The sequence below is a fragment of the Salminus brasiliensis genome, chromosome 23 (genome assembly GCF_030463535.1).
Source record: "Salminus brasiliensis chromosome 23, fSalBra1.hap2, whole genome shotgun sequence".
NCBI classification, from domain to species: domain Eukaryota; kingdom Metazoa; phylum Chordata; class Actinopteri; order Characiformes; family Bryconidae; genus Salminus; species Salminus brasiliensis.
This window is the reverse complement of record NC_132900.1, coordinates 6,815,919-6,829,212: the sequence shown is the minus strand read 5'-3', so window position 1 is coordinate 6,829,212 and position 13,294 is coordinate 6,815,919. Positions and strand designations below refer to the sequence as shown.

Sequence of the window (13,294 nt, the reverse complement as noted above, 5' to 3'; positions counted from 1 at the left end):
ATAAACTCCAAGACTAAAGACTAACCCTAATTTCAGCTTTCTAACCCTATTTAAAAAATATCTCCTTGATTTCTCTAACCCTAACCCAAATCCTATTTCTGACCCAAATAATAATAAAAAAAACAATCTTTTCTAATTCTAATAGAGATTATCTCCTAAATATGAAAGACTAACCCTGATGAATGGGATGAAGAGGTTTGCGCATCTTTGTAATGTCATGACTCTAGAAATACACTAGTAACATCCCATCAACTATACTGGGCACCACACCAACCACCTGGGATACCATAGTTACTGCATAGCAACCACCTAGCAACGCCGTAGCAACCAGCTACAAAAACAAAAAAATGTTTTACATAAGTGACCAAGCAGCAGCTGCTTAAAGGTACTGTAGCCATCTGATGTCCCATCAACACGTGAATGAGACTCGGAATAGTCAGGCTTCTTTACTGAGCTGCTGTAAGTCCATACAGCTCACACCAACATTCAGCAAAACAGAGCAACAGAGATCTCTCCTTCTCTCCCTCTTTTACCCCTAGGTAACCCCCCCCCCATATGAAGCCTAAAACAACATATATATATATATATATATATATATATATATATATATATATATATATCCTTAAATAAAATCCTGACATCCTGAAAAAGAATCCTGAAGAAAACAGAATGATAGCAAGTTACTATCCACACGATTACAGTCGTAATCTTATAGTACATCCTGACAATTACTATAGGACTTAACCATTACTATATTAAATTATTAATATTATTAGAGCCGGATTAATCTTTCTGGTCTGACCAATGACTAGAAAACTTGCCTTGTCTGACAGAACATCGCTGGCAAAAAACTAGACGCACGTTTGGGTCCTACTGTGGGTAGTCACGTGGTGTGACCAATCGGAAGCTGTTTGTGAGGAGCGTGTGTGATCTGGAGATCTTTCGAGAGTTTTTATTATTGAATTAAAGATCATACACGTTTAAAAATCGCAGATCGTAGTCATGGATGATGAAGAAGAGACTTATCGCTTGTGGAAAATTCGGAAAACAATAATGCAGGTTAGGTGGCGGTTTTCTATCAAGCCTTGTTTACATGCGTGTGACGACGCTTATTATTCCGATCCGAGTTTATCCAGTTTTTAAATATGTAAATATGTTTAAATAAGACCAAACCACAGAATATCAGCTAATAATAGACACTGTAGTTAACAATTTGTTAAATCGATCTATTAAAACGAATGGAATTAATAAGGGAATTATTTATTTAATTGAGGAAACATTAAGCCTGTGAGTTATAATAAAACAATACAATGTATATAATATAATAATAATAAAGAAATACAATAAGTATTTAGTTTGTCTCTTTTATAACCTTCGTATGTGTGACTATAACTTATGCATTTCTTATTTTCTTGCTGTTTATTCTACTGTGTGATCCTCTGGCATTACTGTTTGCAAATGTACCAAAAGAAAATGGACATGTTCTGCATGGAAGTGTGTTGTAGCTGAATTTGTGTTTTCTTGCAGCTGTGCCATGATCGAGGATACTTGGTGACCCAGGATGAGTTGGATCAGACGCTGGATGAATTTAAAAGCCAGTTTGGAGACAAACCAAGCGAGGGTCGACCCAGGAGAACTGATCTCACTGTGCTGGTGGCTCACAATGACGATCCAACTGACCAGATGTTTGTCTTCTTTCCTGGTGAGCTGCCTGACAGTATATTGGAAAAAATTGAGGAAAATTTGTACTAAGAAATGAACTAATTATGGTCAGTAGTCAAAACCAACAATATTGTTCCCACATTTGACCAGACAATATCAGAAAGTATGGATTCATTTGTTGATTATCTGCTGTTTGTTATATATCATGTCTTGTATATCAGCAAATAAATTAAACATAAGATTATGTGTATATATATTCTCTACAGTGTAGGAGAATATTCTCTGTAGTGTGTTATGTCTTATAAAGATGAATATATGATTTACACCAGATGTATACAGGAATGCTAGGACGCTTCAGACTAAATGGCTTTTTTTTTTAATGCAGAGGAACCCAAAGTGGGCATTAAGACCATTAAGATGTATTGCCAGCGCATGCAGGAGGAGAACATCACCCGCGCCATTATTGTGGTCCAGATGGGTATGACACCCTCTGCCAAACAGGTAGGACACACACACACACACCTCTACCTTTATTTATATATATATATATATATATATATATATATATATATATATATATATAAAGAATCACAATCGGCTGCACTAATTTGGCCTTCGTTTAACCTGACCATCTAAAACGAGCACTTGTCTTAGGTCATTTTAAGAGTGTTTTATTGGTTTGACCTCTGTGGCTTATACTGTGGCTTATTTATTTCTACAGTCGTTGGTGGACATGGCGCCAAAGTATATCCTGGAGCAGTTTCTACAGCAGGAGCTGCTTATCAACATTACCGAGCACGAGGTTAGAATCAACCTAATATTACAGTCAAAATGAACAGGATTATTCTCTGGGAAACTCAGAGTTCAGTCATTTTACAGAGCAACAAGATACAAGAGTATCCTCAGGAGCCTAGCTTTAGGACCATATATATATGGTTGTGGGTGCGGACGAGGAATCGAACCCAATGGTACCATGTGGAGACAGCATAGGGCTGCAGTGTTACCCACTACACCACACCCACCACTGACAATAGTATTATTTACTGGAATATCAAAGAGTGTCAGAATTGCCCAACACTGCTTGAACTGATTTTTCCAGGATCCAGATATTGTGAAGTTTAAGTTCTAAACATGACGCTCAACTGGATGTAAACTCATGATTGTTTGACTCTTCCAGCTTGTTCCTGAGCACATAGTGATGACCAAGGAAGAAGTGACTGAGCTGCTAGCAAGATAGTATCCTTCTGCATGGTTATTTGGTTGATGGAACCTCAGTAGTGTGTTAAATGGATACTGTACACCTTTGAGAGTGTACAGCCACGTGTCAGGGTTATTAAAAATAAAAGCTGCCATGGAAGAACCACTATTTGTTCCATAAGGGACCTTTCAATACATGGCTCTTACTGATGGATTTAGTGTGGATAACTGAATTAAAGACTAAAAGAACCTCCACTGTGTGAATGTTTTATCCTACTTAATGATATTTTTGTCCAAAAACAGTATGGCTAAGCTAAGAATTTCTTAGAAACACTTATTTTTCTTTTTAATTTTTCAGAATTCAGTGCCAGTTTATTAATTGTTAATTAAGTTAATTGTACTCTTTGGTCGCTGTGTTGAGAGCTAATACAGCTAAACAGTGAGGAATGTTGGAGTTTGTGCTGTTTTTGCAACTGTGAAAGCTCTGATCTTGGTTGTTTGAGTGGAGTTTGTTCCTTGACTGTTCTCAGTAAGCTGAAGGAGAGCCAGTTACCCAGGATTCAGGCCGGAGATCCAGTAGCTCGGTATTTTGGGATAAAGAGAGGACAGGTAGTAGAGAACACACCACTTCTCCATTATAACAATTGGGGGGAAACCTTAAGGCTGCAAAATGCTATTTGTTTTATTATTATTGGGATCCAAATCTACCTGTAGTGTTCAGATGAACCTCTAACTGATCTATTTTTTTGGCATGCTGACCAGCCTCACGGTCCAACTGAGATTCTGCTTGTGCCTCACAAGTGTACACAGATCTGCCATAACATTAACACCTTGTTTCTAAACATATGGTTGAGTAGATCAGCTCCTCTTACCATCTTAGCTCTATAGTTAGACTGTGGGTCATTTGTCTCTCTGCATACTTTGCTTTACTTCTACAAGGTGGATCAACTAGGTATTATATATATTATATTATATAATAAGTGGACAGTGAGTGGACGCAGGGTTTAAAAACTTTGTTGTGTCTGATCCACTCTTACCAGCACAACACACACTAACCACCACCGTGTCAGTGTCACTGAGAATGACCCACCACCCAAATATTACCTGCTCTCTGGTGGTCAGTCCTGTGAGGTCCTGAGCATTGAAGAATAGGGTGAACAGAGGCTTACAGGGTATACAGAGAAACAGAGGGACTACAGACTATAATTACAGAACTTCACAGTGCTCCTTTATGATGAATAGAGCTGAAAACTTTACAAGTAGGTGGTGTTAACGTTATGAGTCGTGAGCGTAGATCCAGATAGGACATTTTGAATGACATTTTACTTGATTTCACTCATTTAAACTTGTTTTCTTCATTTGTCTTTTAATCAGGTGGTGAAGATTATCAGGCCGAGTGAAACTGCGGGTCGATATATCACATACAGACTTGTACAGTAACGCTACTTTGGTAAGAGCAAAGCCCAGTTATCCAGTTATTATTTTTACATTGGGATTTTATTTCTGTGATTAATAAATGATGAGCTGTGAAATTATGAATGTATTTTATTATATTGACCCCTTCCCCCCCCCCAGGATTTTGGTCAAGAATCTGGATACTCTCAGAGCTGCTGGTGATGGGGGCAAAAGACCCAGTGTGTTATCAGTTTTAAGAAAGAAGGCAGAAATTGCAGTGCATTTTTTTCCTTTAAGAAAACGCGATCTTTATGTTGTTTATTAACTGTTCAATTAAACTTGTGTTTGTAAAATACAGATTCTGGGTTTTATTATTTCTATTCTTCTGGTCTCCACTACCAGAAGTATCCTGTATCCTGGCAGATATACCTTACAGAATGTCCTACAAGGAATATTGACTATGCTATTAAAACCCTCTAAAGACTAAGAGACATTTATGCTGATGGATATGGCCGGAGCGGTGCTGTATCCACTGGAAATCGTGGGGCAGTCTAGTTCCAGCAAAACACAACAACTGGACAAAGAAGAAACACTGGCAAATAAGACAGCTGCTTACACCACTGCCGAATCCGTCTTCTTTGTAGTAAGTACATTATGAGGGGTACAGGGTAGGGGTACAGGGTGGGGGTACAGAGCAGAATTACCACTTGCAAATGTCTTCCGAGGTTGTCAGACACTAGAGGGCGCTCCTCAGCGAGTCTAAAATGAATGGGTTCGTATTGAGCATTTGCGCAAAATCAGTTTTTAAATGTTTGATCATTTTTATATTAAAAATGCCCTCCTTTCCATCAGTTTTATAATAATGTAGCTACATATTTAACATTACAGCATAGCATTAGCTGTATAGGACGTTAACCGCCGGCCACAGTTACCACCAAACAATGCTCGCCGACCAGCCAGCCCTCAGTAGCGGTACTGCTACCGTCTCTTAAGCAAAATGGAAACTTTTTTTTGGTGAAATAAATTATTCTACTTTCCAGAATTAAAATAATGGCAGAGCGGAGGATACTGCACAAACTGCTCTCCATCATGGACGATGATGGTCACCCACTACACACCATCACTATGAACCAAAGGAGCGAGTTCGGGAGTCTCTTCTGTTTAACCATAGGATTAATCTGCACTATTTACACCTTACTGTACATCCTGTACATCTGCACACTACTGACACTTTACTTAAATACCAATACATGCAAAGATTTATTTAGTATTGTCGTCTGTCTGCCTTTCATCTCCGGTTGGTTTTAAATGCATATTTTTGTTCATTTGTTCTATTTACTGTTATTATTGTATTGTATTACTGTGCTGTATTGTGCAGATGCTACTGGCTGCTAAAATAATGTCCTATTTGTCTATAAGATCCACACGTGGTTTAGACGCTATTCTAACTTTAGGTTTTTAGCCATTCAGCTCAATTCACCCCATTCATTAAGGGTGCTCGCTGGCTCCCCCTGGCGTTTTGCAGTCATTTTTGTTACACCGGGGGAAATGGGCAGTCACGACCACCTCCACCGTCGCCATGTTTGTTGTTGTCAGAAACTTGTGCTGCTTAACATCCCTGCCAACGTGAAGGGCCTGTAAAAGTATGATGGGCAGGGGCGTCCTAATTTCCGTACATTTACACTGAGAACAACTGACAACCACAGGCCAGTGTACAAGTGCAGCAATAAAGTAATATCAGTAACAACCACATCAGGCCAGGAGGGATTTTATTAATTTTATTATGAACAGTACTAATGAGTGTAGCTTTAATCAGAACTATGCTCAACATACACCTGTTTCCATATTGAAAACCATACTGAGTTAAATAATCAAGGATTTTGGTCCATACAGCAGTCATAGGCAAAATTGCAAACTCCAGGACCCCTGTTATGCTTTTACCATGTAACCTCAGATAAACTAGAAGATTCAACGAGTTACTTAAATATGTACAGTAAAAATGTTTTAAACCTTTTTAATAAAGAATTATTAATTATTTAAATATTCCAGAAAAGCAAACTGGTGATCTGAAAGATCTCTATATGCTGTAGACCATGATGTACTGTTAAAAAAAAATCATCCAAACTGAGTCATCAGTATACTGTAGGTATTAGATGTAGCATACTGACCAGCAGTAAGCCAATACTGCAACTAAGCATGTACAGTATAGATCATATGCATTTGTTCTCCAGTTAAGACTGGTCTTTCGTAGCGTGATATGTAAGTGCCAAAAATACCAATATCCTCCAAACACGTCAAGCAGACGAATTCAACACTAGAAAAAAATCTAATTAATTAAAATACTGAAAGAAATGCAGAAACCCAACAAAAGAAGGTATGGAGTATAATTTAGTACAAATATGAAAAGATGTAATGAAGTACATTCGTGTTGAGATGTACAGCACTGTAGTTTTATGTTCAGTAGTAAAAAAATCACTATTCAATGCTGTGGCACGTTCTTCAGCATGACCATCAAAGACGTTCCATAATCTGCTCAGAACTAATTAATGGAACCTTGTCCTATAGTCAGAGTTTGCTTAACATCAAAAATAAGCCCTTTTGAAAGACCACTCAAAACACTAAAAATAATAATAAATGGGCGGTGCAGAATGTTTCAGTGCATTGGAAATTTACAGCTCTGCTAGCCTAGACTGCAACTGGACTGTCCACTTCAGACATGCAATGCTCAAACTATTACCGTAGTAATACTGCAGATTTAAATGGATGAAGTCTCAAAGTCCTGAAGTTGTTTACTGGTCTGAGAGCTGTTCAGATTCTCCTGGATCAGAATCGGGTGAGCTAACTGGCTGCTCTGGGATGGTTTCTGGTACGATGGTGCTTAAGTCAAGGCTGGCTCTGGGGCTCAGCTGGTCATCCTCTGTGCTGGTCTCGCTTTCCTGGCTGACCAGAGGGGGGCGCAGTTTGCTCCCTTTGCCCAGCTCCTCAGCCTCAGAGTCTGAGTCCAGAGAGCGCTCCCGAGAGCCAGATGAGCCTAGAGAGTTACCTGTGCAGCAGAGAACGGAATAATGAGGAAATGTAACCTCTTGGAAATACAGATGACAAGATGCACTACATGGGACGTCTGCAAAGTAAAACTACAGGAGCTTTTATGACCTGGCATTCTAAGTCCATAGGCCTCAATATGGACTTGGTCCCCCTTTGCATCTCTAACAGCAGCTTTGGATCTCTGCAGTTACTAAGTCAGCAGAACACTGGAGACTTTTATGCACTGTGCTACTTAGCACTCAGCAACTTTGCCATCAATGTACAGTTGATGGTGGAATATCTAGGAGGGAATTTTTCACTTTTCACAAGCTGACTGGTTGTTGCAGCTGTGGCTCCTATCACATACAGCACCACACTGGAATTCAGTGAGCTCTTTAGAACCACCTATTCCTTCACTAATGTGTGTAAAGGCAGACGGCATGGCTAGGTGCTTAAATGTTATACACCTGTGGCAATGGGACAAGATAAAACACCTAAATTCAGTAATTAAGAGGTGTGTCCCAATACTTTTGTCCAAAAAGTGTACCACTTTTACTTTTCTGATGTTGATATACTCTGAGTACTGGCTCATACCAAATAGATTAAATTAAGAAAAAAACTACTAAGCTTTCAAACTGAGCTGTTTTTAATTTAAGCTCTTCTCTTCAGCTGAGCATCTAAAATGTTGGCTATTGTATGCAAACACCCTGCTGCACTCAGGCAGAAATACACAGATAACATCACATCAGACAGCTGTGAGAGATTTTTACATAATTTCTTTCCACTCCAATATCCGATCCAGGATTTTCTGCTGATATCAGCCTGATACTGATATGCCGTCTGCTGTGTGTTGTTTTAGTATCTTACCACAATCCTGCTCTGTGATCAATCGGCTCTGGTCCTCCTCGGCTTCTGGAGTTACATCAGCACTCTCCTACAAATAAATCAAATTCACACTGAGTCAATCTACTCACGATCTTCTACAATACGTCTTTATGTTTAATTTATACAATTTCCTCTTTACTCCAACTGTAGTAAACAGGTAGCATTGTGCAAACTGCATGTCTAATCAGTATGCAAGAGTCTCAAACCAGACTGGATTATTAAGTAATCTCAGCTAGACCACTACATATGTACTTTCTGACATTCCTATAAAAACAGAAAAAATCAAATTCATAGAAATGGACTAAAGCAGGTTGCATAGCTTAAACAAGTAGTAGTATCAATAACAAAATCAGATTTTTTTACCATTTACTCAATGCATTGTTATACTTACTAGTAAATATCTGAGGATTTAGAATCTAACAGGTAATATAGTTAATGGCCACAACATTAGCACAACCTGCCTATTATTGAGTAGACCCCCCTTGTGTTGCCACAACAGATCTGATCATTTGAAGCATAGATTCCACATGACCTCTGAAAGCGTCCTGTGGTTCCGCTGAGGGATCCCTCAGAGGCGTTTTTGAAAAAATAAAGCCTGTATTCCACAGCACCGTGTGGGAAAACTGCTGACTTTGTATAAAACAGTGATTTTATTTGTGTATGTATATATATATATATATATATATATATATATATATATATATATATATAATATTCCAATTCCAATGTCTGAATATTCTTGATAATTAAAAAGTCACTGCTCTTTATAAGCGTATAATTGCAATATTATGCAGTTACTGTATCAGTGGTATCTTAAGATGACAATAACATTGTTTGGTGCAAATATTTCTGGGGCAGTATCGTCCAAAAAAATAGTTATCATGGCCTAAAGACTCCCTGCATCCAGCCTGTCGACTTCCAATATTGTGCTTTTGAAGGCCCTGGTGATGAACCCCAAATCACCGCAAAAACTGATGTCTGTTAATTCTCAGCTGAATCAGTCTCTGCGCTCCGCTCACCTGGCCCTGGCATGTGAAGGTTAGAGAGGATGAGTAGTCAGAAGAGATGAAGATGTGCTGCTGGAAGATGATGAGGGCCTCCACGATGCGGGCCTGGTGGGGGTAGTCCACGAGAGAAGACAGTGAGACTGTGGCACCCGTGGGTCTGGGCCTCATCAGCGTCGGCCCAAACACAATTCCAAGATTACTGGGGCTCATTTTATTGTCCTGCTCCAGCTGAGACACTCTGAGGGAGACAACAACACAGAGGAATTACTTGTTTTACCAATAATGGGTGGTTCCATGAGCTGCCAGTATTAGCTACAGCCTCAGAGCTGCTACCACATAAATAAAAATGCACACAATTATAGTTTGAGTAAATTAAATATTTATTTATTGCATATTCTATTATGTCAGCTAACGGACACCCGTGCTGGCTAACATCTCAATGACTTGTGGGAGTGAATGAGGCCTCATTATGTTTAACTGTTTAACACTGTGACCATGCCACGTGTCTCACCTGCGCAGGTGCCGTATGATGCATTTCAGTGTGGCGGTGTTGGCGGATGGGAGGTCTTTCAACAGTTCTCTGAGTTTCTCCACCAGAGTGATCACCTTTGGGTCCGTCTGTGGCCCCAGGTCTTGTAACTCTGGGCCTTTAGCCCCCTCCCCTCCCTCAGGACCATCAGAGTGGAGGCTCTCCTTAGCCAGTCCCATCAGCTCATTATACATACGGAATGGCATGATGGGCTCGGGTAGCTGAAGAAAGGGTATAAAGATAGTCAATAATAAGGAACTCATAGTAACAGTAAACAAAAAGGACTTGCTTTTAGTGATGCTTTCATTCGAAAGGATGGTAGAATGAGTATCGCCTTGCTTTCTATGACACATTTAATTGAATGTTTACCCAGCAGACTATGCAAACTCACAGAGCAGCGCTGCAGAAAGTTGCAAAACAACACAGTACCAACACAAGCACAAGAACAGAGCATCTAGAGCTACGTGAAATGGTTTCCACTGCTGAGCAGCTGCACTCAAGATTACCACATGCAATGCCAAGCATCAGCTGGAGTGGTGCAGAGCACACTGCCACTGGACTCTGAAGCAGTGGAAATGTGTTTTCTGGAGTGATGAATCACACTTCATTATACGCCACTCCTAGCAGTAATTTTCCAACAATATCCAACAAGCTCATGCAACAGTTTTGGCATGATACATTTTAGACACAAATCCTCAGTACTTAATGTGTTACCATAACTTTACCAACTTTTGCATACACCAAATACAATGAAGCATTAAAGCACCTGGAAAGTAAAGATGTAGGCTTATTTTCATGTTGAAAATCAGGTATAGGTGTAATGGCCAAATGGTCTACACCTAAAATTCTTATTATTTTATATATATTTTTATTTCTTTGTCAGTTCTTTCCCTTTTATCTCCTGTTTTGGTACTGCCAATTAACCCATGCGCTCATAACTCCCCCAAGCACTAGCAATGCTCCCAACACTGGGAGGGTAAGGACTTGTAAGAACACGTCTTCTCTGATACATGCAAAGTCAGCCATCAGCTCTTTCTGCCGTGCTGTGTCCCCAGCTCGCGACCTCCGGGGGATGGTGATAGCGCATTAGGTTGCTGAGACCCATGTTCTCATGTAAGCATGTATGGCATGTAAATCGCACATATGGCCTGATGTGTAAATTAAGCATCCTACCTGACGCAGGTAGAGCTTGAGCACATTGCTGATGTCGTGTGGAGAAGCCTGAGAAAGTTCCACCAGTTCTTTTCCATTTTCAAAAGCCTGACACAACTTCTCCACGCGCGTCTTCACACCATTTACGCGGTAAATTCCCTAAAGATTAATACACACACACATAAAAACTAGTCTGATTCCATCATATTAAATCTGGACATCAGCACCATTTACCATAACATTTAGAATTTTAGAAAGAAAAGAAAAAAGAGACGGTAAAACAAGCAAAACAACAATAACCAGTATCCCTCATTCAACAAGTTCCTCGTCTTCTTCACTCACCTTCATCTTCAGGGCTCTCCTCTCGATCTCTTGGATGCACTTCTTGATAATGAAGGGCACTCCCTCAGAGTTGCCCTGCAGCACCTGGGAAAAGTCTCGGCCGAACAGCTGCAGTCGGCCCTGGAGCTTTTTATGGCCACACTGGATGGCCAGGGACTCCAGACACTTCTTATGGCAGGCCAGGAAGCACTGCAACACACCACACAATGAAGGATAAGGCATAAGAATCACATATACACTACTGTACTACATCAATGAGAGTTCAGACTGTGCACACTGTACACAGTTATGCATAGACAACCAACATAACCTATGTGGACAAAAGTATTGGGACACCTACTTGTTCATCGTTTCTTCGAATACAATGGCATTAAGAGTTAATCCTGCCTTTTTGGAATAACTGTTTCTGCTGTCTACACAATCTCACCTCCTCACACTCAGCTCCCTGGAAGTACACATAGCTGTCACACTCGCGGCACTTGGATGGCGTGCGGAGTTTCCGTAGCCGATGAGTCTTGGCAGCTTTGGACAAACCCACGTTTCGAAATGGCCCAGTGGACACAGTCATCTCTGGCTCAATACCGTTCATGCCTGACACAGTACAACCCACACTGATGATTAATATGACCCTGTGTTTGCTAACTTTAAATACAAGGTACCTGTGAATATATATTATACAAATTATTCATTCCATAACTTGGTCATTTCAGTTTGAAGTCATCCCTCTATTCCTATTCTATACATTGCTGTGTGTCTATGATGCATTTCTCACAATAAGCACATGCAATGTAATCCAAATGGATTCAGTCCATTTACAAAAGAGAATACAGAACTCACTTTGTTCAAAAGAAGCCACGTTACCGTCGTGGTCATCTAGGTCCTCATTAGAGGACAAGGTCCCAGCTGAAACTGGTCGTGGAGCCTTTGAGACATCTCCTGAAATGAAGCAGCACACAAGCTTTAATTAAATCAGGGGTGAAACAATTCACAAGATTCATAATTAAGTTCAAAATTATATTAAACTGAGTTTTACAAGGGGCTATATGGCCAGGGTTGAACGTCAGCCACAAGCTAACTTGCAATTAATTATACAACTCAATACAATACAGTATGATATATTGTACTGTAACATTCCAAACATCCCTGGGCCCAATCCAATTTGCTTACCAAATCCTATTTCTTTATTTTTTCCTATATTTCTTATCAGATTTCCACACATTTTTTCCGCAATTTAGACCCTGGAGAGAGCAAGGCCAATTGTGCTCTCTCGTGGCCTCAGCTGCCGATGGCAAACAGCATCATCAGGATTCAAACAAGTGAACATCTGATCACAGTGACAGCGCCTTAGTCCGCTGAAATGAGGCCTATATCCGCCATTTGTCCGAACAGTTCACCCTCCTAAGCGAACATGCATGAGCAAGAGAGCAACGCTTCACTTCACCTGTTTCCCCCTAATTTAGGAACTGCATTCCTAAATAATCATACAGTCACTTTAGAGCCAACACAAACTATGCTGAATTGTTAAGTAAACACAAACACTGGCTTTACAAGTGTCTGGCATGCTGTTCTGTGGTGCTGTGTCTATAAATGTCAATGTATTTAAGGGAGCACACAGTATGAGGGGAAGATCGTCATTTTGGCTGATCTGTGCCACTATGAAGTGAAGCAAAGCCTGTTTCTGTATCCGTGATCAGGCCTTTTCTGTTGGTACCTGTACTGGTGGTGGGAGAACCCAGTCCACTTCCCCCTCCCACACTATCCGTATCACTCAGGGTGGATGGCCAGGACTTATGAGCCTGATGACCTCGACCTGCAGGGAGAAAAGTCAGTCAGCCCTGAACATCCTTATTAATAAGCCTCGATAAATTCTTTCCAAGGCTAAGTCTTAAGAAAGTTTAAAGCAGCATTATGAGAGAATTGTTTTTTTTTTGCTCCTTGGCTCCCCCTACAGTTGGGGAGTGTAATTCACTTTTACACCACAGCTGTAAATACAAATTGTGCTTTGGGCGTCCCCTTTGTGGACAGCTGCACATTTGCATTTGTCAGCAAGCTGAGAGATACAGAAATGGCATCTAAAGTGAAATAAGCATGTGGACTGAAG

General features: G+C 40.2%; 2 protein-coding genes across 4 annotated transcripts in view; one reads left to right on the top strand and one right to left on the bottom strand.

The window, feature by feature from the left end:
- Positions 1 to 888: 888 nt before the first annotated feature.
- On the top strand, positions 889 to 4,607 carry polr2ea (RNA polymerase II, I and III subunit E, a). The gene is made up of 8 exons (XM_072668717.1): positions 889 to 1,059; positions 1,528 to 1,702; positions 2,048 to 2,163; positions 2,384 to 2,464; positions 2,840 to 2,898; positions 3,390 to 3,468; positions 4,234 to 4,309; positions 4,435 to 4,607. The coding sequence occupies exons 1-7, from the start codon at positions 1,003 to 1,005 to the stop codon at positions 4,297 to 4,299; spliced, it is 633 nt and encodes a 210-aa protein (XP_072524818.1). The 5' UTR covers positions 889 to 1,002; the 3' UTR covers positions 4,300 to 4,309; positions 4,435 to 4,607.
- A 1,410-nt stretch (positions 4,608 to 6,017) lies between these two features.
- The window catches only part of arhgap45a (Rho GTPase activating protein 45a), a 31,953-nt gene continuing 24,676 nt past the window's right edge, over positions 6,018 to 13,294 (bottom strand). For all 3 annotated transcript variants that reach the window (XM_072668800.1, XM_072668802.1, XM_072668803.1), the window contains exons 15-23: positions 12,905 to 13,003; positions 12,031 to 12,129; positions 11,621 to 11,784; positions 11,194 to 11,382; positions 10,873 to 11,010; positions 9,682 to 9,920; positions 9,183 to 9,408; positions 8,146 to 8,212; positions 6,018 to 7,297 (exon numbers count right to left, since the gene is read on the bottom strand). In XM_072668800.1, coding sequence (XP_072524901.1) covers positions 7,044 to 7,297; positions 8,146 to 8,212; positions 9,183 to 9,408; positions 9,682 to 9,920; positions 10,873 to 11,010; positions 11,194 to 11,382; positions 11,621 to 11,784; positions 12,031 to 12,129; positions 12,905 to 13,003 — 1,475 coding nt within the window. In that variant the 3' untranslated portion in view covers positions 6,018 to 7,043. The remainder of the gene's footprint in view (positions 7,298 to 8,145; positions 8,213 to 9,182; positions 9,409 to 9,681; positions 9,921 to 10,872; positions 11,011 to 11,193; positions 11,383 to 11,620; positions 11,785 to 12,030; positions 12,130 to 12,904; positions 13,004 to 13,294) is intronic.

Bases quoted from the DNA above. Each gene is read 5' to 3' on its own strand.
- polr2ea (XM_072668717.1), top strand. From the start codon at position 1,003: ATGGATGATGAAGAAGAGACTTATCGCTTGTGGAAAATTCGGAAAACA. The intron at 2,164-2,383 runs GTAGGACACACA...TTATTTCTACAG, and splicing joins TGACACCCTCTGCCAAACAG to TCGTTGGTGGACATGGCGCC. The intron at 2,899-3,389 runs GTATCCTTCTGC...GACTGTTCTCAG, and splicing joins ACTGAGCTGCTAGCAAGATA to TAAGCTGAAGGAGAGCCAGT.